Source organism: Scylla paramamosain, chromosome 38 (genome assembly GCF_035594125.1).
Source record: "Scylla paramamosain isolate STU-SP2022 chromosome 38, ASM3559412v1, whole genome shotgun sequence".
NCBI lineage: Eukaryota > Metazoa > Arthropoda > Malacostraca > Decapoda > Portunidae > Scylla > Scylla paramamosain.
Window position 1 is genome coordinate 12,484,274 of NC_087188.1, and position 27,913 is coordinate 12,512,186.

The window sequence follows — 27,913 nt, forward strand, 5'->3', positions numbered from 1 at the left end:
CTGATGGATCCTTCAGAGAGAGAGAGAGAGAGAGATGAGAGAGATGAGATTATTTCTTGGATTTGCAAAAGTATGTCACTTACTCCTCGTTTTCTTTGCCCTAATTTCCAAAAACATGTTTCTTATCTTCCATTTTCTCTGGTATAATTTGTAAAAATACCCCTTTTAGTTTGCAATTTCCTTCACATTTCCTTCTCCATTCAAAACATCCTTTACTTAGTTTCTCTTACCATAACGCAATTTGTCCACCTTAAAACCACGAACAATTATACTTTCCCTGCCAACAGAACTCTTCCATTTTCTTTTCCACAAATAAAAAAAAAGCAACATTTTCTTAAGGATATCACTAAATTTTACATTTTCCCCTCCAACACAACTTTCCATCTTCTTTTCCCATTAGTAAAAACGGAGGAAAGAAAACATATACTTATTTTAGTTCAATATAATTTCCTTTGCGTTAAACATGACTAACTTTCTATTTTCTCCTCCAACAAAGCATTTATTTTCTTCCCCATAATAAAAAAAGAAAAGAAAACATACTGTACCTCATTTTCTTTAAGCGTATCACTAACTCGTCTATTTTCTTTACCTTAATCATATCAGTAACCTATCTATTTTCTCTCAACAGAACCTGAAGGAGCAAATTATGACCACGAACGTCTGGGTGCATCACGTGAGTACTGACCTACCTGACCTCACCTCTAATTAGTCCATCACACCTGTACATTCACCTGAATACACAAAGACACTTGAAAGAAAAAAAAATTCAGATTATTTTTTCGTCTCTCTCTCTCTCTCTCTCTCTCTCTCTCTCTCTCTCTCTCTCTCTCTCTCTCTCTCTCTCTCTCTCTCTCTCTCTCTCTCTCTCTCTCTCTCTCTCTCTCTCTCTCTCTCTCTCTCTCTCTCTCTCTCTCTCTAAAGGGATTCAATCTTCTTCCGTCTGTTGCTCGCCGACTCCTGCTTCCCTCCACCTTCCTCTATAGTGACTCGAATCGTGTTTCCAGAAAGAATTGAATCTCCTTAAGATGGACACTGCCTCTCCCAGCCTGTTCCCAGTCGAGAGCCCATTTTTTTTTTTTTTTTTGTTCAGTGTTTCTTTAGTGTTGGTGTTGTTGTTGTTGTTGTTGTTGATGTTGTTGTTGTTGTTGTTGTTGTTGTTGTTGTTGTTGTTGTTGTTGTTGTTGTTGCCGTTCCTTTTCTTTTTCTTTTTATTTTTCTTCATCCTTTTCTTCCTCTTCTTTTGTCCCTCCTCCTCCTCCTCCTCCTCCTCCTCCTCCTCCTCCTCCTCCTCCTCCTCCTCCTCCTCCTTAATATGATTTCTGTGAAGGGTTTCATCAGAAATTCAATTATAAGCAATACACATCTACATTCCTCCTCCTCTTCCTCCTGCTCTTCCTCCTGCTCTTCCTCCTGCTCTTCTTCCTCCTCTTCCTCTTTCTCAAGCTTGGTGGGATCAGATTGTAATTGTTACCAGATTGAATAATAGTAATAGTGAGGCTAATAGTAGTAGTAGTAGTAGTAGTAGTAGTAGTAGTAGTAGTAGTAGTAGTAGTAGTAGTAATAGTAGTAGTAGTAGTAGTAGTGACAGTATGAATAGTAATATATGAAGTAAATATTGATAGTATTACAACATTGAACATTTTGGAGGTAGAGGTGATAGTAGTAGTAGCAGTAGCAGTAGTAGTAGTAGTAGTAGTAGTAGTAGTAGTAGTAGTAGTAGTAGTAGTAGTAGTAGTAGTAATAGTGTGTCTGTGTATGCAATCCTTTCCTCTAATTGTGGATAATCCTTTTGCCTCTACTCTTTCATCTGGCACCTTAAACGGATTTTTTTTTTGTCATGTTGTAGTCCTTGTGTGTGTGTGTGTGTGTGTGTGTGTGTGTGTGTGTGTGTGTGTGTGTGTGTAAGTTGGTAGGTAAAAACACTATTAGTACTGTCCCCACTAAAAATATTATGAGGGTTTTTGCGAGTGTGTTACAGTAATTAAGGTAACAAATGAACGCCGTACCTGGTATAATTAATTTGTTTACCTGCCGCAGTACAGGTGACTATTGTGCTTGTTAGTGGAGCCTCAGGTAAAACTAGAGTTACTTTTTGTTATTATTTTATCCATTTATTTATTTATTACATTTTTTTCTTTTCTTTTTTTTCATTTTCTTTCTCATCCCAATTTTTTTCTTATTTTTTTTTATCAATTTTGTGGGTCATTTTTCCTTTTTATTTATTTTTTTCGCAGTGTCTGTCTTTGTCCATCCGTTTGTCTGTCCGTTTATCTATCTATCTGTCTGTCTGCCTGTCTCTATATTTTCGTATATCTCTCATTCTCCCTTCCTGTCACCCTCTCCCCCTTCCTTCCTCTCTCCCTCGCACCTACCCACCTTTCCTGCCTCCTCTCAAACACTTAACTGAAAAGTAGTGACGCAAGGAAAGAAGGGAAAACGAGGAATGTTATATAGAAATCTGTTGGACCTTATTAAACCTTCCCTATTGCCCTTAAACAGCAGGCAGGGTAAGGCAACTCCCATACAAAGCACCCGTTGTTATTAACCCCACCTGGCTGAGCAAAGGAAACTACACCTTGATCCTTTATATAAAAAAAGGTTAATTGATAGACAGTCGGGGACACAGAGGTGGTGTTTGTGACTTGTTTGTCTGTATGTCTGGCTCGCTGATGACTGTTTGTGGCTGTGTGTTCTTTTTTTTTTTTTTATCATTCTCATCCGTAAATTTGTCTGATCTATATTTCTTCTTCCTCTTCCTCCTCTTCTTCCTCCTCCTCCTTCTCCTCTTAAGCATTGGGAAAGAAAGTTTTGCCGTGTTTGGTATTTCTTTTTCTCTCTCAAAGACATCGGAGAAGGGAAGGGGGAGGGGAGAGAAGGAGGGAGGGAGGGACGGAGAGAAGAGGAAACGTGAAAGCGAGAGAGAAGAAAAGCTGTAAGTTATGGAAAAGTCGTCAAACTGCAGAAGAAGGGCGAAGCGAAAATAAACACGGTGAAAAAAAAAAGAGAAAGGAAGAAAGAAAGGAATTGGCGGAAGAATCGGATTGAAAAACACTTTAGGAAGTCCAATATACTTAGAAAAATTGAAATAATATTGGAGGTTAAGAAACACGAGTTCGGGAGAAGTAAAGTTGTAGTAGTAGTTGTTGTTGTTGTAGTGTTAGTTGTAGTAGTAGTTGTAGTAGTAGTAGTAGTAGTAGTAGTGGTAGTTAATGTTGTTTTTGTTGTTGTAGTGGTAGTTGTAATAGTAGTTGTAGTAGTAGTAGTTAATGTTGTTGTTGTTGTTGTTGTTGTATTAATAGTAAAGAATAAGTGAAGGAGAAGAGGAGGGGAAGGAGAAAAATAAGAAAAAAATCATGAAAAGAAAGAAAAAAAGATACTGAAGAAAAAAATAATAGAAATAGGACAAAGAACAGAAGAAAGAAGAATAAACAAATAAGAAAAAAACAAGAAAACAAAAACAAGAAGAAGCAAAAAGAGAAAACAAACCTATACCTTTATGAGAGAGAGAGAGAGAGAGAGAGAGAGAGAGAGAGAGAGAGAGAGAGAGAGAGAGAGAGAGAGAGAGAGAGAGAGAGAGAGAGGTGGCAGGTAGGTATTAACATTACACCTGCATAATTACTTGGTGCTATTAATTCTACCTACAATTGCTTCTCTTAACGTGCAATTATGTGCCGGCTAAAGGGTTGAGATATTGCATTCATCCGCTTTTTCCCCCGTAATCTTATTTTTCACCTGCACACGAGAGGCGACTGATTCATTGGCGCTAATTAAAAGAGGAAATAGCTCCCGCGCTGCGTCATTTAGGTAACAAATGTATTAATTCTTGATGTCTGCTGTTTAATATGCAGAATTTCAGGGTTGCCGGCGCTTCGTAGTTCCCGGGAATCCTTATGTTCTGCCTCTCTTGAATTCTTGTGTGTTTTGTCTTTGAAGTACGTAAGAGAATGGATAAGACAAAGTTGAGTTAAAGAAATGTACTGCAGTTAGTGTTTCAGTGTTTTTAAGAGGTGCAGTGTTGCCAGCTCTCTTTGGTGGTGGAAATGCTTCAAAATGCTTAATGAGTGCTCTTGTTAACTTTAATTCTTGTGTTCTGCGTTTTGTTTTTTTTATGGATGTGAGCGAATAGGTCCAATAAGTGACAGGATTGAGTGAAAAAGTATATCCAGGAGTCATTTTCTTATTATTAGCTTTGCTGTTAATGTTCTCACTATGGGTAATGCTCGATAAATTCCCTTCTCGAGTTTTTTATTTATTTATTTATTTATTTTTATTTATTTATTTTTTTAGATATGCTAGGGAATGAATAAAATACGTGAGAGAATTTAATAAAGAGCACATTAAGAAGTCACTGTTTATTATCAACATACTGCCAACGTCCCTGGTAGTGGAAAATGTCTCTTGGGTGTTCATGTTATAAGTTTTTTTCATGGATATTTTCTTTTTGATGTAGCAGAGGCGCCGGCTAAGGGCAACGCAATTCGAAGGAAAAAGAAGGCCCACTGAGGTGTCATTTCCCAGAGTCAGAAATGATCGTCAAAAATGGAAGGATAAGTGTTTTGAAAGGAATAAATAAAGCGATAGGAAATTAAATCAATAAATATGTTAACGAGTCACTGCCTCATTTAAACTATTACATATTTTGATAACCTAATGTGAAAATTGGTATCTGTGACATAAATCTCAATGAAACAAATACATTGTCAGAATTATTATGATTTTTTGGCACGTAATCTGATACTGGAATCAAAAGTTAATAGAAAATAAACTTAATTAGAAAAATGATAGATGAAAGAGGCACGACGCTGGTATCTGAATTATGAAAACCACGAAATCACTTGATAACGCATGGAGAAAAATGAATGACAGGAAACTGGAGAGAGATAGAGAGAAAGAGAGGGAGAGAGAAAGAGAAAGAGGGGGGAAAAAAAGCTTTTTCAAAGGGATACTTTTATTTTTAGCAAAGAGGGGGAGGAGGAAAAGCGACGTGTTCCCCTTGAACAAGTTTCCCAATAAGTGATCAGCGCTTTGAATTCCTCTTTTTAGGCTGGGAACCGACTAATGAGAAAATCCATGGATGGTTAAACTTTATCAAACGAGTTGGACTTCAGTTACATTCCACGCTTCTTTTTATCCCTTCCCGAGACGCTCAGGGAAAAAATATGTATTAAAAAGCTCGTGTTTTATATATATTTTTTTTTACCTTGCCTGCATGAAAGGGCTGTGAATACCTGGCGTGGGGACCGGAACACTAATTATTATCGGAACATCACTCACGGAAACAGGAAGGTGAGAGAGATTGGCAGAGACAGACAGATAGATTGACAGATAGGTAGATAATTAGGTAGACAGATAAATAGATAGACATGTAGATAATTAGGTAGATAGATAGATAGACACCTTTGATATGTCTACCATATCTTTTAAGGACATTTACGAGTAGATAGACAAATAAATAGATGAATAGATGAACACTCTTAATAACAGTCAGGTGAGAGGAATTGGCAGATAGAGGGAGAAAAGCAAGTAAGTTGACTGATTGACTGACTGACTGACTGATTGATTGATTGATTGATTGAATGAATGTAAATAGATGTATGATAAATTTATGATAGGTCGATTAGCTGACTGGCTGATTGATAGAAAGATAGAAAGAACAAGACAGTTTAAAATCATACAACTGATTAACTGACTGACTGATTAATTGATTGATTGACTGAATGAAATGTAAATAGATGTATAAAATGATAGGCTTATTGACTGACTGACTGATTAATTGATTGATTGACTGAATGAAATGTAAATAGATGTATAAAATGATAGGCCTATTGACTGACTGACTGATTAATTGATTGATTGACTGAATGAAATGTAAATATATGTATAAAATGATAGGCCTATTGACTGACTGACTGATTGATTGATTGATTGAAAGACCAAGACAGTTTAAAGTATACAGATGATTAGGAAATAAGGAACAGGATATACGGAACTGAAATAAGGAAACAAATACAAGAAATAAAACTAAAAATTGGTGAGGAGAGTAAATGAAATAAATGAAAAAAGAAAAAAAAACAAGAAAATTAATACATTAACTCACAATACTGTTATTTTTTTCCAAGCATTGTGTTGATGTTTTGTGGTCATGGCTCAAAGGTTTCCTACGCCTTTGTTGAATCAGGGTTCAATACTTGTTATCTGTAATCTATATAAGTTTCCCTCCCCCAAAAATTACCTGCTTGAATTACCTACGTACCTTTCTCTCATATCAGGTAATTGCCTCCACTAATTGAGTTGTCATGAAGCTGTCCACCTGATGATGATGATTATTATTATTGTATTTATTATTATTATTATTATTTTTCTTGCAATGTTGTTTTCCTTATTAATGTTTCGATATTACCTGAAAATGCATCAAATTCTCTCTCTCTCTCTCTCTCTCTCTCTCTCTCTCTCTCTCTCTCTCTCTCTCTCTCTCTCTCTCTCTCTCTCTCTCTCTCTCTCTCGTGAAGATAATATAATTGGCCATTTTAGACGTAATTAAATTTACTTCTCCCTGATGCAACTAGGAAGGGGATTCTCTCTCTCTCTCTCTCTCTCTCTCTCTCTCTCTCTCTCTCTCTCTCTCTCTCTCTCTCTCTCTCTCTCTCTCTCTCTCTCTCTCTCTCTCTCTCTCTCTCTCTCTCTCTCTCGGCAATTGTCAAGCAAACAGTTTATTTTCTCTCTAAAAATACTCACATCGCCAACTTTTAATGGAAAACCTTTACTTGTAATTGCATTTCGTCGAAGAGGAAAACAAGGAAAAGATACTTGGTTAATTATTTCCCCCGTTTTCCGAATAGTCTTCCACTTTTCCCTATCTTTTTTCTTTTTTTTTTCTGCCATCTGTGTACATTTACTGATTAAATCCTTGTAGTGTGTTGTTGGTCTCTTGTTTGTACATATGACTCGGTGTTGTTATGTTTACCTATTGTGTGACTTATCTATGTATGTCTCTCACTGTACTCTATCGTTCTATCGTTTATCTATTTATTAAACTTTGTCCTGCCTTCAGGTTTGTTTGTTTATTTATATTGAAAAACAGAATGAGGCCCGCTATTTATGGTTCTGTTTTCTATCTATTTTTTTTAGTTATGTTAACCCTATTCGTCAGATAAGACTGTTGTTTGCGAGTATATTAAATGAAAAACATCTTAAGGATCAGTATTTTTTGTCTGTTCTTTTGTATAGAAGTCAAACTAAATGAGACTTAAACTTACTAAGAGGAGGAGGAGGAGGAGGGGGAGTAGTCAGGAAGGGAGAGAGTGTAGGAGAGAGAGAGAGAGGTCACTGTTACCTCTGTTTATAAGATCAGGTTCTTTATTTAGAAGTGAAAAAAAAAATCATGAGTTATTATTTTTCATTCATTCTCTTTCTATTTTTATTTATTTTAGTTTGTCCTGTTTAAAATTCTGATAGTGGTGTTGATTTGAAAGGAAAAGTTGGAAGAGTCAACATGTTCTGTCCAGTTTGTTTTTCCTTTGTTTTCTTTTGTACTCCTCCACTTCGTTCTCCCCCCTTCCCACTTTTTTTTTCCTTACTCGTGTTAAGAAGAGGAAAATGAGAAGGAAGGAAAAAAACAAGAAGAAGGATGTTTAAAGGAGGGGGAGGAGGAGGAGGAGGAGGAGGAGGAGGAGGAGGAGGAGGCGGCGAAAAGATTTAAAAAATCGCAAGAAAACAGTGGAGAGAGAGAGAGAGAGAGAGAGAGAGAGAGAGAGAGAGAGAGAGAGAGAGAGAGAGAGAGAGAGATTTTCTATATTCCAGTCATTCTCAGACGTCTTTTCTCTCCAGGCTGAGATAAGACAAGGATTGAGGGAAGGAGAGATGAAAGAAGGAAAGGAAGGGGGAAAAAGAGGAAAAATACAAAGGAAAAAGGGAAACTAATTTGTCTCTCCGATTTATGGAAATGACGCAATATTTCACTTTTTTCAGTTTTCTTTTTTCTTCTTTTCTATTTTCATGGTTCTTCAATTTGTCCTTTTCTTTCCTTCCGATTGTTTTGCATTTTCTTCTTCGTCTCCTTTTTACGTCATTATTGCTCTATTCTTCTTTCTTCTTTGTGTCTCCTTTACTTTTTTTTCGTTTCATCCTTCTTCTCTTTTATTATCTTTCATTTCTCTTATTTCTTCTTTTATTCTTGCTTCGTTTTCTGCTTCATTTAAGTTCTCCTTCTTTCTCTCTTTTTTATTACTGTTTACGTGTATTTATGTTTTTTCCTTCTTCCCTTTCCCTCTTCTCATTTTTTGTTTCTTCATTTCATCCTTTCTTTCTTTTCTTATTTCTATTTTTCTTTCCTCCTCCCCTTCTTTCCACAGACGTCATTAATATATTACATTTATCAATATTCTCTTATTTCCTTATTTATTTCTTTTTACCTTTCTTTCTTTCGTTCTTTCATTCTCTATCTTCTTATTTCTTTATATAATTTTGTCTATATAAAAAATGTTGCAGAGAGAGAGAGAGAGAGAGAGAGAGAGAGAGAGAGAGAGAGAGAGAGAGAGAGAGAGAGAGAGAGAGAGAGAGAGAGAGAGAGAGAGAGGACTGGAGTAGAATAATGATGTAGCTTTGAGAAGATATGATGGAGAGAAGAAGAGAAGGAGAAGAAGATGAGAACGAATGTGAGATAGATAAGAAGGAAAGGAAGGAAGGAGAGAGAGAGAGAAAATTAAATAAATAAATAAATAAAAATAACAATGAATGAAGAGAAAAAAGAAATTGATTAAAGAAAAGTGAATAAAACGAAAAAAAAACAAGAAAATAGAAGGAAGGACTACAGAGAGAGAGAGAGAGAGAGAGAGAGAGAGAGAGAGAGAGAGAGAGAGAGAGAGAGAGAGAGAGAGAGAGTAGGCCTCTTAAACATGAGTAAGGGCGTGTGGGCGTGGCGGAAAGACCTTCATTGATCAGTGGGTATCCGCCAAACCATTACGGCAAACTAATGGTTCGAACCCCGGCACGTTTCGCTTCCTCATCACAAACATCGATACTTTTTTACAGTCAGTTTTTTTCCTATTTTCCTTACATGTTTTTTTTCCGCTGGTGTTTTTTTCGTATTTTTATTTTTATTTTCGTTTATTTTTTTCATTTTTTCATGTTTTTATTTAATTTTCGTTTATTTTTTTCCCATTTTTTGTTTTTTTCTTGTTTTTATTTGATTTTCGTCTATATTTTTTCCATTTTCTTGTTCTTTCATGTTTTTTTCTATTTGATTTTCGTCTATTTTTTCTTTTTTTATATTTTTATTGGATTTTCCTCTATTTTTTTCCAGTTTTTTCATATTTTTATTTGATTTTCGTCTGATTTTTTCCATTTTTTTTAATGGTTTTATTCAGTTGGTTTAGTTTGTCTCTGGTTTCCTCTCTTTTGTATTTTTTTTCTGTTTTGTTTTCCTTTTTTTATTTTTTATTTTTTTGTTTTCTTGCTATTTTTACTTTTCTATTTTTTTACTTTTTTTTTTTTTTGCTTATTTCTCCAATTTCTTTTCATCTTTTACTTTTTTCATTGGTTTATGATATTTTACTCTTATTTTCTTTTATTTATTTGTTTTCACCTTTATTTTTTCCTATGCTTTTTATATCATTCTACTTATGTTGCATTTACTTCTTATTTTCCTTTTCTTAAATATATTTTTTTACTTTTTTTTTTTTTGCTTATTTCTCCAATTTCTTTTCATCTTTTACTTTTTTCATTGGTTTATGATATTTTACTCTTATTTTCTTTTATTTATTTGTTTTCACCTTTATTTTTTCCTATGCTTTTTATATCATTCTACTTATGTTGCATTTACTTCTTATTTTCCTTTTCTTAAATATTTCCCTTGTTTTTTTTTACTACAATTGGATTAGTTTCTACTTCTGCTCTTACTCTTCTTTTTTCTTTATTTAATTTATTTTTTACTTGTACTAAAATTGTTGCTTGTTAATTTTTTTTCCTCTGTGTATGTTTGTTAAGGAATTTATTCCCCAAAGACAGCTTCTTTGAGTCAACAGATCGGCTACTGTTTGTTCGTCCTTTGTGTTCCTTTGGTGAAATCTCATCTAACCTAACCTCTTTTTCCACTTATTTTATTTTCCTCTTACTCGTCTTGTCCGCTCTTTCTCGTCCTTGTCTCTCCTCCACCTCCTCCTTCACCTCCACCTCCTGCTCTCCCTCGCTTTCTCCTTCTGCTCCTCGCTTCCTCCTTCTCCTCCTGTAACCATATGAAAAATGTGTTTCACTAGATTTCGTTTCGAGATTCTGTGGAAAGATCACAAGTGCTGGAAGATGGAAAGGGAGAGGGCGCAGGAGGCAGGGAGAGGGGAGGGAGGGGAGATGGAAGGCAGGTTATTGGATTGTCACAGTGGGCAGCTGATCAGGGCAGGTGGAAGCGATAAATTGGCCCGTTTACCTGAAGACACGAATAGAGAGATTTTTTCTTCGTTCTTGTATTGCTCATTGGCGTGAGAAAGATGTGTTGTGCTGTGTGGTGTTTGTGTACTCTCTCTCTCTCTCTCTCTCTCTCTCTCTCTCTCTCTCTCTCTCTCTCTCTCTCTCTCTCTCTCTCTCTCTCTCTCTCTCTCTCTCTCTCTCTCTCTCTCTCTCCTTCGTATTCCTAGTCCTCACATTTCATGTTTCCGTAATATCTTGTCTTTTTTCCCTCTTTCCTCTAACTTCCCTTACGTCTTTCCTCCTTTCCTCCACCTGCTTAAAACTCCTCCTCCTCCTCCTCCTCCTCCTCCTCCTCCTCCTCCTCCTCCTCCTCCTCCTCCTTCTCCTCCCACTCGTTTCTCTCCAATCTCTCTCCCAACTCCCATTTCCTTCTCTCCTTACATCAACTGCCCTCATTACCTTCCCTCCATCTCTCTCTCTCTCTCTCTCTCTCTCTCTCTCTCTCTCTCTCTCTCTCTCTCTCTCTCTCTCTCTCTCTCTCTCTCTCTCTCTCTCGTGTTTATTCTCTTATCTCTTTTTTCTCTGTTCTATTTCTTTCGTTTTTTTTTCATTTTTTGTTTCAAGCCTTCTGTGTCTTTTATGTTATTTCAGTTTTTCTTTCTTTCTTCTTTTCTTCTGTCTTTCTCTTCATTTCTTTCTTTTTCTCCATTCTTCTTATTCATTACCTCCAAATTTCCCTCATTTTTCTTTCTTCTGTTATCCCTCTCTCTCTCTCTCACTCTCTCTCTCTCTCTCTCTCTCTCTCTCTCTCTCTCTCTCTCTCTCTCTCTCTCTCTCTCTCTCTCTCTCTTATCTATCTATCTATCTATCTATCTATCTATTTATCTATCTATCTATCTATCAGAATTATTACAACATTGCTTTCTTCTTTGCATTTTTCTTATCTTCCATTTATCTTCTCGTTGTCTTCACTAAGTACAATGAAATTCTTTTTATCATATTATTATTATTCTGTATTATTTTTCTTACTTTTACCTTTCGTCTTAACATGAGCAATATTTTCATGCAATCTTTATATTTCTCAACGATATGACCGTAAGAAATCTTTTAATCACCTTACATCACCTTATTCCCTCATATTCTGTCTCTTTTCTGCAGGAATGGCGAGATCACAAGTTTCAGTGGGATCCGGATGAATACGGAGGCGTGGAGGAGCTGTACGTGCCCTCTGAGATCATCTGGCTCCCTGACATCGTTCTCTACAACAAGTAGGTCTTAAGTCTTCGTATTTTTAAGCATCTCATGTCTTGTAACTAGTGTATGTACGTAGGGGCCTTATTCTTGTACCCCAATCTTTCTGCTTCCTTTCATCCCGTTGGTTCCGTTTAAATAAATGTGGGTTCTTATTTTCAGTGTTCCCAAGCGTTTTTCTTCCTATTTTGTAACTAGTGCAGGTATATCAGCGTTCTTAGTCGTGATCTCTGGGCTGTTAATCTCGGTATTGTCACACGTGTTCTTGTTTTGTAGCTTTGGTGCAAGTAAATGGGTGTTCTCCTTGTTAGCTCGTATTCTCAAGCGCTGTATCGTCTTACTTCAAATCTAAGGCAAGTAAGTATAGGTTCTTGATCTTGGATGGGTTTTCAATCTTTCGTGGTATTTTCAGATGTTTCCCTGTATCATTTCGTCGCTTTAATGCAGATCAGTTTAAGTTCTTGATCTCAGTATTCTCAAATGTTTTTCCTTCGTATCTTTTGTCTCATAGTAAGATTTTCAAGGGGGTATTTTCATGATTTCAGTGACAGTTAAGCAATAAATACACCGATACGGGTTTTGGGAGGTGTTTTCATGATTCTAATGAAGGATAATAGAGATACCAAAAGTAGTGAATGATAAGATAGAAGATAAACACAGAAAAAAACAAAAACAGATTAAACCATTGCCCGCCAGAACAAATACAAGAGAGAGAGAGAGAGAGAGAGAGAGAGAGAGAGAGAGAGAGAGAGAGAGAGAGAGAGAGAGAGAGAGAGAGATTCCCATATATGAAATCTCCCTGAAAGAAAGAAAATCCAGGTTTCCTCAATATTTCTCATGTTGACAAAGACAGACGCGTTGGTTCCTCTCTCCCTCTCTCTCTGTGTCAACACTGAATCTCTCTCTCTCTCTCTCTCTCTCTCTCTCTCTCTCTCTCTCTCTCTCTCTCTCTCTCTCTCTCTCTCTCTCTCTCTCTCTCTCTCTCTCTCTCTCTCTCATTTTACTATTTCTTGGCATCTTGGTAGAGAGAGAGAGAGAGAGAGAGAGAGAGAGAGAGAGAGAGAGAGAGAGAGAGAGAGAGAGAGAGAGAGAGCAGACGAAATTGGTAAGGAATTTTGTGTTAGTAATGCATAGGTTTTCTGCTCGTCTCTCTCTCTCTCTCTCTCTCTCTCTCTCTCTCTCTCTCTCTCTCTCTCTCTCTCTCTCTCTCTCTCTCTCTCTCTCTCGTAGATGGTTCTTAATCCCATCCTTCACTGTCACGCCAAAGACACATTTTTCTCTCTCTCTCTCTCTCTCTCTCTCTCTCTCTCTCTCTCTCTCTCTCTCTCTCTCTCTCTCTCTCTCTCTCTCTCTCTCTCTCTCTCTCTCTCTCTCTCTCTCTCACAACTGTTGCATGCGGTGAAAGCATAGTGTGTGTGTGTGTGCGTGTGTGTGTGCGTGTGTTATCTCTGGGAAAAATAAGGTGCTTGGATTTCTATAATAGTTATACCAATGAGGAATATGTGAGATGAAAATGGGAAAAAGAAAACGGAAGATAACAGGAAGGGATGTGCAGGGAGGCGGAACGGAAAAGAAGGAAAGGAGAATAGGATGGGATGGAAGGTTATGGAAAGGAACCGAAAGTAAAAGAAAAATGAAATGAAAACATACATTTTATTAAACTTTCCCTTTTTTGTGACAGATTGGGTGAGTTATATTTGTCTTCCAGGGAAACCTTTTTTTTTTTCCTTTTCTTTCAAGCTTCTCTCTAACTTTCTTCTTTATCCTCTTCTCTTTTTTTCCGCTGTTTTTTTTTTACCTTTCCATATTTACTTGTCCTCTTTCCTTTCTCCAATAATTATCATCTTCCTTCACTTGTTTTCTGTTTCCATTTTTCTCCTTTTCTCTTCTACATCTTCACTCTGCTTATCTTTCTCTTCTTTCTAGTTTCTATTCTTCTTCCCTATACATCAATTATTCTTTACTAATTATCCTTCTCTCTTCTTATCGTCATTTGCTTTACGCTTCTTCTAACACTACTCCTCTTCCTTCTCTCTACTCCTCCTCCTCCTCCTCCTCCTCCTCCTCCTCCTCGCACAATCGTCTTCCTTCCCTAACTCCCCGGGGACAGGAGGAAAGGTTGTCGGGGGGAGGGGGGAGTGAGGGAAAAAATTGATTTGTCAGGAAAATATAACAAGAGGTGTAGATTTATGCGGACAGCTGACCCAGAGAGAGAGAGAGAGAGAGAGAGAGAGAGAGAGAGAGAGAGAGAGAGAGAGAGAGAGAGAGAATGTCAAGGGAATTTATTTATCAAGAAAACTATTGGAATAATTTGATCTATTAATATAAGCATGAGAAACTCGGAACAATGGAAGAGAGAGAGAGAGAGAGAGAGAGAGAGAGAGAGAGAGAGAGAGAGAGAGAGAGAGAGAGAGAGAGATACTGAAATTACAAACAACATTAAACAATAACATGAAAATAACGAAAACACTGATTTCTAACACAAGAATAAGAAAAATTAAGAAAACACACCAAACAAAAAACAAAAACTAAGAAAAGACGATTTATGTTCATCACAATAATAAGAAAAATCACTAAAATAACAAAAAAAAAAATAAGAAAACAATAAACAGTACCAAAAAAAAAATTATATCCAACACAAGAATAAGAAAAAAAGTAACACAAAATGAACAGAAAGCTTCAGTAACGTTTAATTTGTGGAGTGAAGCCTTGTAGGGGCCATTAAGGGCTTCACAAGGATCCCTGAGAAGTCTTTGTGAAGAGTAGGGAACCCTTTAGGGATAGTTCAACGTCACAGGAGCACTATCAGGGAACTAGTTAAGGGTTATTAGTCTACTAGAAGTGGGTCGCCTCGCTCAGGACAGCTAGTGTTAATTAAAGTGCTATTAACGATAACGAGAGTAATTAAGTTTGAAGAGGGAGCTTTGGTGGTGGTGGTGGTGGTTGTGGTTAGTAATAATAGTAGTAGTAGTAGTGGTGGTAGTAATGGTGGTGGTTGTGGTTGTTGTAGTGGTGGTGGTAGTAGTAGCAGTAGAAGTATAGTGATGGTAGTAGTAGTAGTAGTAGTAGTAGTAGTAGTTGTAGTTGTAGTTGTGGTAATAGTAGTAGTAGTAGTAGTAGTAGTAGTAGTAGTAGTAGTGGTGGTGGTGGTAGTGGTGGTTCACTAGTTATGAAATGAGGAAGAAGAAGAAAGGAGGAGGAAGAGGAAGAAGAAGAAAAATAAGATGAAGCAGGAGAAGAAAAAAATAGAAAAAAAATAAGAACAAGAAAAATAAGAAGAGAAACGAAGATAAACAAGAACAAAAAACAAACAAAGCAACACCACCAACCCCTTTTAACCCTCACCACCACCACCATCACCACCACCACCACCACCACCACCACCACCATCCGCGTCTTAGTGCAAATCATCTCATCCCGCCCATTGAGGAGGTTCACCCCCATTATCCGGGACCGGGGGGGGGGGAGCGCTTCCCCTTATCTCCCGTCTTGATGAATAGGTTCCCACGCGCCATTAATCCACCCAAGACGACCCCAGCTCTATCTAGGGAGAGAGAGGGAGAGAGAGGGATAGAGATGGGGAGAGAGAGAGAGAGAGAGAGAGGGGTAGTAACAGTGAACTTTAGGTAAGGAGAGTCTTGTACAAAAGCAAAGGTTTAAGAAATGGGAGAAATGGGAAGAGTTGAGGGTCAGTAAGAGATGAAAGAGAAGAGCTTTGGTAATACTTAAAGGGAAAGTAAGTTTAGTGAAAAGGAAAGGGGGAAGAGGAAAAGGAAGGGAGTAAAATGAAGGAAAAGCCAAATTATAGAAAATGGTGTGGTTTGAATGAGTACTTAAGACAGGAGGGGGAAAAAAAGGGTGGAAAGGAAAGGGGAAGAGGAAGAGGAAGGGAGTGAAATGAAGGAAAAGCCAAATTATAGAAAATGGTGTGGTTTGAATGAGTACTTAAATCAGGAGGGGAAAAAATGGGTGAAATGAAAGGTAATTACTTAATAAAAGGGAAAAGAAAGAAGGAAAGAGGGAAAGAGGAAAGAAAAACGAGAGAATGCGAAGGGTAGGATAAAGAGAGTGTAAGGAAATATGATAAAGGATGGAGAAAGATGAAAAAAAGGAAAAGAGGAAGAAGTGAAGTATAAAATAACATGATAGAGTTAAGGAGAAAGACAAAAAATACACGTTAAACATAATAAAGGAGGAATAGACAAAGGGTGAGAGAAAAATGTAGTAATATACTTTGAGAAAATAAAGGAAGTGAGGAAAAAATAACAAAGAAAACTAAAAATAAGAATAAGAAAGAAAAAATATAGAGAATTATATAAAAAAAAAAGTAATATGCTTTAGATAAAATACATAGTTATTTAAAGGAAGAATATGCAGAAATAGGAAGCAAGTGAAAATGAAAGAAAAGAGGAAAAAAGTATTGAATAAAATAGACAAATTCAGAAGGAAGAAAGGGAAGAAAGAAATGGAGAGGAATGAAGACAAAGAGAGGAGACAGATAAAGGAGACACAGAGGATTGGACAAACAAGGGAAGATAGGAAAGTGGAGGAAAGAGGGAGACACGGACAGAGATAGAAAGTCGAGAAGGAAAGGAGAGAAAGATGCACACTGAAGAAAAAAAAAAAAGGAAGTAGAGAAAGATAGATGGAGAAAGGAATAAAGAAAAGGGAGATTGTAAAAACTCGATAAAGAGAAACAGTGAGGAAGTTACACACACACACACACACACACACACACACACACACACACACACACACACACACACACACACACACACACACACACACACACACACACACACACACACACACACACACACACCACTATAACCTTCTCTGGGATCTTTACTGGACACGTGACAAAGTTTATTTTCGATATCAATTTGGTCCTTCCATCGCTCACTCCCCCCAAACTTCTCGCTACAGAAGTTTCCTCAGAATATCTTCCGAACTTGAGAACTTAGAAATGTCTCTCTCCTTCCTTCCTTCCTTCCTTCCTTCCTTCCATTTTTCCCTCCTTCCTTCCTTCACCGACTCATTTTAATCGTCTTTTCCATTCCATCTCTCTTTTTCCTTCACCTAAACTGCAATTTTCTATACTATCATCCCCTTCCCCCGTCTCTCTCTCTCTCTCTCTCTCTCTCTCTCTCTCTCTCTCTCTCTCTCTCTCTCTCTCTCTCTCTCTCTCTCTCTCTCTCTCTCTCTCTCTCTCTCCAGTATCTTGTTTAAACTTCCTGACTTTACATCCCATCACGATATTTCAGGGGTGGAGGAAGAGGAGGAGGATCACAAAGAAACTCAAAGGAAGAACAAACAAAAGTAACCGTTTTAGCCCTTAAGAAATTGAAAAAGAATCTAGAAAGTGACAGGATAGTTATGTTGATGGCATCTCCCCACCAATCACTTTATGGAAGCCAGGACAAGGCGTAGGAAGAAGGAAACAGAGATGATATATTACCTCACACAGTTAAAGATATTGAAGACTCTGCATGTAGTTTTGAATAGCCCTGGTACATACACACACACATATCAGAAGCCCATCACATTAAATCTCTCACAGCCTCCGTCCCTCTCTGTCCCTCTTCCTCCTAGTGCCGACGGGGAGTACATCATCACTACCATGACCAAGGCAGTGCTCCATTTCGACGGCACGGTGAAGTGGTCGCCGCCTGCCATCTTCAAGTCCTCGTGTGTGATCGACGTTCGTTACTTCCCCTTTGACCAGCAGGAGTGCTTCATGAAGTTCGGTTCCTGGACGTATGATGGATACCAGGTGAGGCAGACAGGTGGGACAGGTGTGGGCTGGGCTCTTACCTGCTGTTTATGTCCTTCGTTCTCTTATTTATTTTATTTCATTTCATATTACATTTTTTTCAATTATTTTTTGGGGAAGGCAACAACAACATGCCCCAGAGTTAAAGGTTTCTTCTCATTCTAAGGCAGTGTGTGAAATTTTTATAAGCACCCACAAGAAAGCCGGATGAAAAGGAGGTTTTACAATTTCTAATCAGTGTATTGTTTAGAGATGGCTTGTAGAACGAGAAGAAATGCCCTAGAGTAGTTAGCGATAGTGAAAGATGTACCAAAGATGCCAGGAAAAAATGACTTGTCAGTGTACACTCTAACAAGCATTCCTACACATGCAGATTGACCTGAAACACCTGGACCAGCACGAGGGGACGGACCTGGTCAAGCTGGGCATCGATCTGGCGGAGTACTACCCGTCAGTCGAGTGGGACATCATGGGCGTCCCGGCGCAGAGGAACGAGAAATTCTACCCGTGCTGTGTGGAACCCTACCCTGGTGAGGCGGTACTGGGCATGTGGGGTAGAGAGGATCTGGTAAAGGTCTTAAAGTTGTAGGAATTCAGGAAAAGAGAAGTGTAGTGACTAATTTAAGTAACCTTTTAACGTGGTTTAAGATGAGAGGTCTTAAAATAGTCAAAATTCAAGCGAGAAGTGTAGAGAATAATTTAAGTCTCCCTTGTAACTTTTTGAATTCCTAACATGTCCTTTTCGTAACTTATGCAATTAACTTTTCTATTCATAGTAGATAATGTGAGTCATTTTTTTCAATTTCTTGCCTTCCTAACACATCCTTTCCACTGAGGCTGTAATAAACTCATAAAAAATATAGACACTTATCTCAGTCACGTTTATAACTTCTTGAAATCCGAAGACATTCCTTGAGAGATAAACCACATCATAGTAGTACAAGACAGAATGAATAAATATAGAAGAGGCGTAACAGAACAGGTAGTTAAACATGAAGGAAGAATTAGGGGACGGTAGGAAAGGAAATGTATGCACAGACAGAGAGAAAGAAAGACGTAAGTTATGTTAATGTAGGACAAATAGAATAAATAAAAAAAACAAAGGGTGTAGAAACATCTTAACGTGTTGTAAATTCATTCTGAGTTGCAATTCCACCTTCCCCTCACCTGCTCGCCTTACCTGCTCACCTGAACCCTTGCCATCACTCACCTGGCGAAATGCAAAGCTCACAGTTACCCCTTAAATACTTCACCTTGTTTTAGTTTTTCGTTTTCTTTCGTTTTCTTTCAGTTTAAATCTCTCTCTCTCTCTCTCTCTCTCTCTCTCTCTCTCTCTCTCTCTCTCTCTCTCTCTCTCTCTCTCTCTCTCTCTCTCTCTCTCTCTCTCTCTCTCTCTCTCTCTCTCGCTTATTTCATCCTATTACCATCAAGCATTTCATCTTCATCATTTTCTTCATTTTTCATTTCTCTCACTAACGCGCATCCTCTCCTTTCTTTAATCCTCCCCTTCTCCTCTCCTTCCCTCTTCTTCCTCTCTCTCTTTTTTATTTTTTCTATTTCCATGCCACCTTTTCTTACTTCTTATTGTATCTTCTTTCCCTCCTTTTTCCTTGTTCTCATCTTTTCTTCCGTAGTCATTCTCTTTCTCCTTTCTTTATTAGCTTCTGTCTTTTTTACCTTCCTTTTTTCTTCTTTACTTCTCCTTTTTTGTTGTCATCTTTTTTTTATTCTACTGTATCTTTCTTTCGCTGTTTGTTTAATTTTCCTTCTTTCTTTTCTATATTTTGTAACTTTCCTTATTCTCAACCCTTTCTATCTTATCATGTCTTCCATTCTTCCTGTTCCCGACCTTTCCTTTTTATTCCATTCCATGTTATTTTTTTCTTTTAACTTCCTCAATAGAACCTTAACTAACGCCACTTTTCTTCCCTCATTCCATCCTGCTTCCTTTTTTATTCCACGTAACGTCCTTAGTGAAATATCATCTAACACACCTCTCTCTTCTCTCTCTCCCCGTCAGATATCTACTTCAACATCACGCTGCGGAGAAAGACACTCTTCTACACCGTGAACCTCATCATCCCTTGTGTCAGTTTGGAATACCTCTCTGTTCTCGTTTTCTATCTCCCAGCTTACTCCGGGGAGAAAGTGGCCCTGTGCATCTCAATCCTTCTCTCCCAGACGATGTTCTTCCTCCTGATTTCTGAGATCATGCCCTCAACTTCCCTTGCCATGCCGCTGCTGGGGAAGTACCTGCTGTTCACTATGCTCCTCGTCGGCCTCAGTGTTATCGTCACTATTATCGTCCTCAATATTCACTACAGGAAGCCGTCTACTCATCGACTCGCGGCCCTGGGTTAGGAAGGTGAGTGAGTCGCGATGAGTTGATTCATTAGTTGGTGGGATAACTGACTGACTGACTCATTGGGTGACTGGCTGATTGACTGGTTGGGTGATTAAATGGTTGATTGGCTGACTGGCTGATTGACTGCTTGAGTGATTAAATGAGTGATTGACTGGCTGACTGGCTGGGTGATTAGCTGATTGACTGATTAACTGAATGACTGACTGATTGAAAGGGATATCATAATAAAACCTTGTGTGAGAGAAGAAAGTGTAGTTTTTTAAGTAGAATTTTCACTTAACTCTCATTTTCTCTCTTTCTTTTCTCTCCGGGGGAAATAAACATAACTTTGGGCTGTTTCTCAAGTCACCATTTTTTCCCCCCTTTTTCCCCCTGACGTGTTAAAACGTTACTCAGTTCTTATTTTTTCCTTTTTTCCCCTTGTCGTGTTGAAACGTTACTCCTCTCTCTCTGTGCGTCTGTCTCTTCCTCTCCCTCTCTCCATGTCCTTAAGGTCCTTGCCCGCCCTTCTCCGCGCCTTATCTCCAATTATCAGACTTACTCTCACGCGCTCATGTTCCACGCTCGTCCTCAGATATTCATGGACATGCTGCCCGCCGATGCTGCTGATGCGGGTGCCCAAGAAGGAGGAGTCGAAGGGTAGTGTGCACGAGTTGCCCTGCTCGCGCCCCAGGGAGAACGGCAGCAGCACCAACCTCAGGGAACGCTTCAGGGACAGGCCACACCACTTCCCAGGTGAGGCGGCGAGGGTTCAGGGTTCAGGGTTCAGGGCCAGGTAGGTGTGGGTGATACGTGGTGGTGGTTAACTAGTGTGTGTGTGTGTGTGTGTGTGTGTGTGTGTGTGTGTGGGGCCTCACTCAGCCCCTAGGGAACTGTTATGCATTCCAGCGGTAGTTTGTCACATGGGGCACTCCAGCTAAGGCAGTACTTCCTTGGAGACCTTGTTCCTGTAAGACCTGTCGGGGGAGAGAATGTTGTATGCTCCCATGTGCAGGAGGGGGCGCAAGGAGTTACTTACCTGAGGGCGGAGGGTCGAATAGCAGGTGTCTGCCCCCAGGGTCCTCCCACAATGGGTTCCGTCCCCCTGGCGGCGGCGGCGGCGGCTGTCCTCCCCGTGGGCATCCGCATGGGGTCCCTATCTGGGCTGGGGCCGCCGTGTGCAGCGGGTGGCGACGAGGACGGGCTGGGTCCCTCATCTCCGGGCATAGCGGGCAGCAGCGGTATGTTCGAGGTGCCCTACGGTGACCTGCCCGAGTGCTTCCACATCTCGCCCGAGGCCCAGGCACACTACCCCGGTGGAGATCCAGCGCGCCATCCCAGAATGTTAAGTTCATCCACCACCACCAAATGCAGCAGGACAAGTTCGACGAGGTGAGTGCTCCACCTTCAGCCTCCACCGCCCCACCCCGCTAATCTTGCCCTCTGTCCTCCTCCCTCAGTGTTCATCCTCCTACCTCCTCGTCTCGCCCTCTCTCTCCTCCACCCTTAGTGTCCTTCAGCCTCCTGCCTCGTGCCTCGTGCCGTCCCCCCCTCGCCTTCTTTATCCTCCTTCCTCCTCCCTCAGTGTTCCCTCACGTGTGTTGCATTTTCATCCCTCACCTTTCCTCCGGCAGTAACTTATATAGAGTGCCGCTGTGCCCTTGTTCTCTCTCTCTCTCGCTCTCACTCTCACTCTCTAATTAGCAGCAGAAGTCAGCCTCGTTGGCATTTCTCCTGACTCACGACACGCCCTTCTTTCATCTCCGCATCGATGGAACAACAAGATCCCTGAAGACCCAACACTTCCTTCCGTCCCTTAAAACTCCTTCCCTGGCCCTTACTTTTCCTTCTCTCCTTCTCTCCTTCTCTCCTTCCCCTGCAGGCTTCCACATAACCCCTCCTCCCTTTCCACCCCCTGTCACACACACACACACACACACACACACACCTAAAAATACCACCCACTTCCATCGCCCAGAGACGTACTTTGTCTTAGGCGCCCACGGTTCAGGCTAATTGTCAGACGTAGGGCGTGAGAGGACTGACGGTGGTGGTGGTGGTGGTGGTGGTGGTGGTGGTGGTGGTCTCTCGGTTTCTTTCGTTCTTTGGGTGTGAGTCTTCAAGTTTTGTTCTCCGTTTTCTATGAGCGAGTTTTTTTTTTTTTTTTTTCTTGTGTTTTTTTCTAGTTTTGTGACTTTTTAGTGAGTTTGTGATGTTTTTTTGTGTTTATATAGTTTGTTTTATGGTTTTTTCGTGAATTTTTGAAGATTTTTTGTTTTTTTTTTTCTAGTAAAACGTTTTTTCATGGGTTGTGAGAAAATGATGACTCTCCCTGTCCCTCCTTCTCTCTCTCTCTCTCTCTCTCCTCTCTCTCTCTCTCTCTCTCTCTCTCTCCTCTCTCTCCTCTCTCTCTCTCTCTCTCTCTCTCTCTCTCTCTCTCTCTCTCTCTCTCTCTCTCTCTCTTTGTTCCATCGTTAGCGTTCACTCCCTCCTCTCCCGTTTCTGTTCATCATTATAATTCTCTCTCTCTCTCTCTCTCTCTCTCTCTCTCTCTCCTCTCTCTCTCTCTCTCTCTCGCTTCTCTCTCTCTCTCTCTCTCTCTCTCTCTCTCTCTCTCCTCTCCTCTCTCTCTCTCTCTCCTTTTCTTCTTTTCCCTTTCTTCAGAAATTCATGCAATCTATTTTCTCTTGTTCTCTTATGTTCTCCTTTTCTCTCTCTCTCTCTCTCTCTCTCTCTCTCTCTCTCTCTCTCTCTCTCTCTCTCTCTCTCTCTCTCTCTCTCTCTCTCTCTCTCTCTCTCTCTCTCTCTTGATCATAAAGTGAATACATTAGCATATTTCCTATCCTTTCCTTTCCTTTTTCCATTTTTCCCTTGCTCTTTCCAGTATGTCCGTTTTCTCTTCTCCAGTTCCTCTCCATTATTTTCTCTTCCTTTTTGAGTCATGTTTATTTTGTTTTCTTTAATTCCTTTCCCTTATTCCCTCTCCCTTTTCCAAAACCTTTTCTTCTTTAATTCATTTTTCATATTTTGTTTTTTTTTCCTGTTCTGTTTGTTTTCTGTATTCTATATTTCCTGTCCTTTTCCCTTACATTAATTTCGTCTTCTTTAATTCCTTTTCCGTATATCCTTGGGTTCCTTTCTTCTTATTTAAGTATTTTCTGTTTTCTCCTCTATTTTAAGTCATGTTTGTCTTACCTTTAAGTACTTCCTCTCCCTTTTTTTAAGTACAAATATTTTTTCCCTTAGTTTCCCTTCTTTTCCCAGTCCCTTACGATCTTAACACCACATAGTTTCATTATTTCACTGTACCAACACCAAAAACACACCAAATCTCTCATTCACTCAACCTCACGTGTCCTTCTGCTTCCCCTTCTGCAGGAGGACGACGACTGGGCGTTCGTGGCGATGGTCCTGGATCGCCTGCTGCTGTGGATATTCGGCTTCACTTCGGTTCTGGGGACGATTATCATTTTATTTGAGTCTCCCTTCCTGTATGACTCCACCTCCCCGATTGACATGTTGTACAGCAAGGTCGGGCAGCAAATGTTCCAACAAGACGTGACTGATCTGTAGAGGAGAGATGTTAGGTGGTGGTGGTGGTGTGTGTGTGTGTGTGTGTGTGTGTGTGTGTGTGTGTGTGTGTGTGTGTGTGTGTGTGTGTGTGTGGATTAGGTCAGATCGCTGTGTGCTTCTTCATGTATCCTGTCCTCCTCCTCCTCCTCCTCCTCCTCCTCCCAGTCGTGTTTAAGGTTTATACTCGTATCGCTCAATTATCTGATAGTTGTGTGTGTGTGTGTGTGTGTGTGTGTGTGTGTGTGTGTGTGTGTGTGTGTGTGTGTGTGTGTGTGTGTGTGTTTAGGCTGCAGTCATATTTGTACAGGCTTTTGTACGTGAACCATGAGAAATGTTACTTTGTTTGTTAGCCATCCTCCCTCCTGTGTGCGTGTGTGTGTGTGTGTGTGTGTGTGTGTGTGTGTGTGTGTGGCATAAGCGGTAGGTGAAGATTCGGATAAATACACGAACTTTTAGAAATAAAAAAGGCAAAATATAGTGAAATTATCGAATTGCCTATTAAAAGAGGAAGATTGTGAAGGATTTTGAGAAGCTGGTGAGGATGAAGATATAAAGAAACATTCATCAGTAATTTTATCATCCACTTCCCTGACTGGAGATAATGTGGTAATGTTTTCATGTGGAGAACCTTCACGTTACATCCACCCATCCACTTTTCACAGCTTCCCTTATCCGGCACAGTCTTCCACCAGTGCCAAAGTGTGTGCCAAGTGAAGTGGTGCCAAGAACATTTAGAACACTACCTGAACCTGTCCTTACCTGTTAATTAACGTTGCGAGGCAGGTGTGTTTGGTCTCCACAAACTGGGCGGTTACTGGCCCTTCAGAGTTGACCAGGTGTGATTAACGCAACACCTGTCGGAGGAACTTACCTGTGTTACCTGTTATCGAGGTGTGAAAGGGTATTTAGTGCACCTCTCATGATTCCACGTGTGCTGGTTTACCTGTGGAGGAAGTGACTAATTACTTGCGTTATCTGTGTTGTTGTGGACGCAGGTGGAAGGTGTGATTTACCTGTTCCACCAAAGTGTTGCGTTGTGGAAGACGAAATGTGGAGTTGTGTTGTCACGTCTTCTGTGTTACTGATGAAGTATAAAAAGAAAAAAAATTAGTGTTTCTTACATATATATATAAAAAAAACTTTACATTTATACCCCGAATTACGAAATAGAGTACAAGGCGCAACACAAGACTGACAAAACCCTGCAGGAAGAACCAGAACAAGAACAACAATAATAAGCATAACACACAACCACACAAACTGATGATAAACAATAAACAAATAACATCCACATGAGCAGCTGCCGAGATATTTATAAGAACATGGCATTCAGTTTTAATTTAAGCTCTTTACTTACCCCCCCCCCACCTCCTGTCACTTCAGTGGTGCTTCTCTGACCTGTAGCTGCTGCCCTCCGCTTCCCCTGACTCGCCCCCCGCTGCCAATCGCCCCTAGCAGTAGTGACATCATTGAAACAGGACGAAGTAGATTGAAGTGTCCATATATTAAGATTTGTCTGGGTCTTTGGCTGTTTGGTGTCTTGTATGGAGACTTAGTTTAATTAGGTGTTTGGTTTATTCTTCCTTTTTTTCCTTTTTGTTCTTTTTTTCACTGATTTTGCCTTCGTTTCTTTTTCTTTTACTTTCATTAATTCTTTTCTTTTTCTTTTCTTGTTTTTTTTTTTCATTGATTCTGTCTTCATTTCTCTTCCTTTTCGTTTCCTACTTGCTGTTCTTTTCTTCAGTTCTTTTTTCTCTCCATTTTTCTTTCCTCTCTTTGTTTTTTTTATGATTTTTTTCTCTCTCCCTTTTCCATTCTTGCTTTCTTTCCTTTTCTTTTCCTATCTTTCGTATCTTTCTTCCTTCTTTCATTCGTTCTTTTTTCTCTTCTTTCTATTTTTTGTAGTCAATAAGGGGTTTTTCTGCACACCTCTTTTCCTTTCCTTCCAATCTTCCTTCATTCAAATTTTCCTTCATTCTTTATGCCTTCTTTCTTCCTTTATATCCTGAAAATGACTTCACCTTATTCCTTTCCCTACTTTTCTTCCTTCTTTCCATTCTTTCTTCCTTTCTTCTTTCTAATTGAAGAAGCATTTAGTTGTACATCTTACTGTTTTGTTTTTCTTTCCTTCCTTGCTTCCTTCCTTCCTTCCCTCAGCCTGTGAAGGAACTAAACCCTACCCAGGTAAACTAAACATCACCTGTGTACTGTTATAACTAGTACTGTAACAACCCTTTGATCACGTGGGACACTGCCGATAGTGATTGGAGAGCTTGTGCAGTGAATCAGAGCTTAGTGTGCCAGAAAAACCACATTAATTGGTCACCTGTGTCACCTTTCCATTGAGAATCAGCCAATGGGAAGCTAGTTCTTACTCTACCAATTGTCAGGCGAGTGTTCCCATTGGCTCGTTATTGTTTACGTGGTTTTCAGTGGATATGTGTTAAGAGAGGGCAGAAGAAAAGGTTAATTCATTGTGGTGAGTGAGGAAATAACAGAGGGAGTGTCCAGATGTGAAGAATTAGGGCTAGGTATGGTGTGGTTCTTGTTTAGAAGCTCAAGTATTTTTGTACCTATAAAACATTTTAGAAGCCTCGGTTTCTCTTTTAGCAATGCCCTCGCTTTCCTCTTTGTGTGTGCGTGTGTGTGTGTGTCTGTGTGTGGATGGGTGTGTGTGTGTTAATTGTACATACAGTTGTTGCGTGCACAGGTGTGGGTGTAGGGTTGGAGGACACATGTGGCGCAGACGTGGAGTGCAGGTGTGTTGGGGCTTCACATGTGTTACGTTAAATAAATATCAAAATAAACCCTGAATCAAATGTTGCTTGTTTGTTGACGTGACGCGACGTGGTGACGAGGAAATGAGATGCTGACGTGCTCGCAATCTTTACGTTAAATTTATTGTTAGTCGTTTGAATTCCCTGTATATTTTGTATTTATGTGTATGTATAAAAAAAAAAAACAAGAAGAAAGGATATATTACATGTAATTGTGTGCATTGATAAGTCCCTGTTTGATTATATGCACAGTGTATTATTTGACTCGTATATCTGCTTGTAGAGTCTTTATTACTGCATCTATTACAAAATGGATCTAGACATAATAATTAAGTAAGCCATGCAGCATATATATTCACTTTGTTGTATGATTTAGCTGCTGTTATTCACCATTATTCATTGCAGTGTATGGAATGAAGAAAAAAGTGTGAAGGGGAGAGAGAGTTCAATTTCTCATGAAGATTCTGAGATTAGTTCTTTTCTTGCTTGCGGTCGTCACGTGTTTCCAGGTAGCGTGACGCAGGTGCTGTAGTGCGCTGCTGTAATGTAGAGACTCCCCCCCTTCCCCCCCTCCAGCCCTCCATCCAGCCCCCCCCCTAGTTCCTACCCCTATTTCCCTTCCTTTTTACTCGCATCTCTATTCCTCTTTTCCTTTTCGCTGTGTCTGTAAATGATTCTCTCTCTCTCTCTCTCTCTCTCTCTCTCTCTCTCTCTCTCTCTCTCTCTCTCTCTCTCTCTCTCTCTCTCTCTCTCTCTCTCTCTCTCTCTCTCTCTCTCTGTCGATTTTCTTCGATTTGTTTAGTTTTTTTTTTTATTAGTGTCTGTATCTTTAATTTTGTCACTAATAAATAAATTCAACTTTTTTCTGGTTTTGTGTGTGTGTGTGTGTGTGTGTGTGTGTGTGTGTGTGTGTGTGTGTGTGTGTGTGTGTGTGTTCTTTCTCCTTCCTTCCTTCTTTTCCTCCTTTTTCTTATTTTTCTGCTCTTCCTTCTTATTATTCTATTTCCTCTCCCACACATTGTTCTTCCTTCTCAGATATACCTTCTCTCCTTTCCTTCCTTCCTTCCTTCCTTCCTTCCTTCCTTCCTTTCTTCATTCATTCATTCATTCATTCCTTCCTTCCTTCCTTCCTTCCTTCCTTCCTTCCTTCCTTCCTTCCTTCATTCATTCATTCATTCCTTCTTTCCTTCCTTCTTTCCTTTCTTTCCTCCTTCACGCAAAAGCTTCTCTCTGTAGATTGGTGATGTTTGATGTTCTCCTCCTCCTCCTCCTCCTCCTCCCCCTCGTTTTTCTTCTTTATTTCTTTATTCGTTTACTACTACTACTACTACTACTACTACTACTACTATATAATTCTTCTTCTTTTCTTCTTCTTCTTCCTCTTCATCGCCGCAATAATTTTCCTTTTCTTTTCATCGCTGCATCTCTCTCCACTTTCATCTTTCTTAACCCTTCTATTCTCCCTTCTCCTCTCCTTTGTTTTGCTCCTTCCCCTCTCGATCCCCCTCATCTTCTCCCTCTCCTCGTTTTCCTTACCTCTTTCTTTCGCCCCCCCACTCCCTTCCTCCCACTCCCCCCGTTCCCAACTACATCTTTTCCACCCTCTCATGTTCCTTCTCCTCCCCTTCCCCCCTCCCCCCGCGCCAAGAATAGATAGGCAACCGCCACTTGTTATATTCGCCGGCAAAAAAAAGAAAAAGAAAAAAAAAATATTCGGCTACTTTCAAATGTTGTTTTAGATATCAATGTAATAAAGAGAAAAGTTTTGTATCACCTGACCTTGTTTTAATTGTC

At 39.7% G+C, this 27,913-nt stretch overlaps 1 protein-coding gene across 1 annotated transcript; it reads left to right on the plus strand.

The window, feature by feature from the left end:
* LOC135091785 (acetylcholine receptor subunit alpha-L1-like) lies at positions 1–27,894 on the plus strand. Its single transcript, XM_063989751.1, is given in 14 exon segments — positions 1–70; positions 629–673; positions 11,560–11,669; positions 17,245–17,425; positions 17,799–17,955; positions 19,446–19,774; positions 19,776–19,790; positions 20,365–20,382; positions 20,384–20,525; positions 20,848–20,891; positions 20,893–21,081; positions 21,083–21,106; positions 21,108–21,161; positions 23,148–27,894. Coding segments are annotated over 14 exon segments (1,539 nt in total). The 5' UTR covers positions 1–34; the 3' UTR covers positions 23,343–27,894.
* Positions 27,895–27,913: the final 19 nt, after the last annotated feature.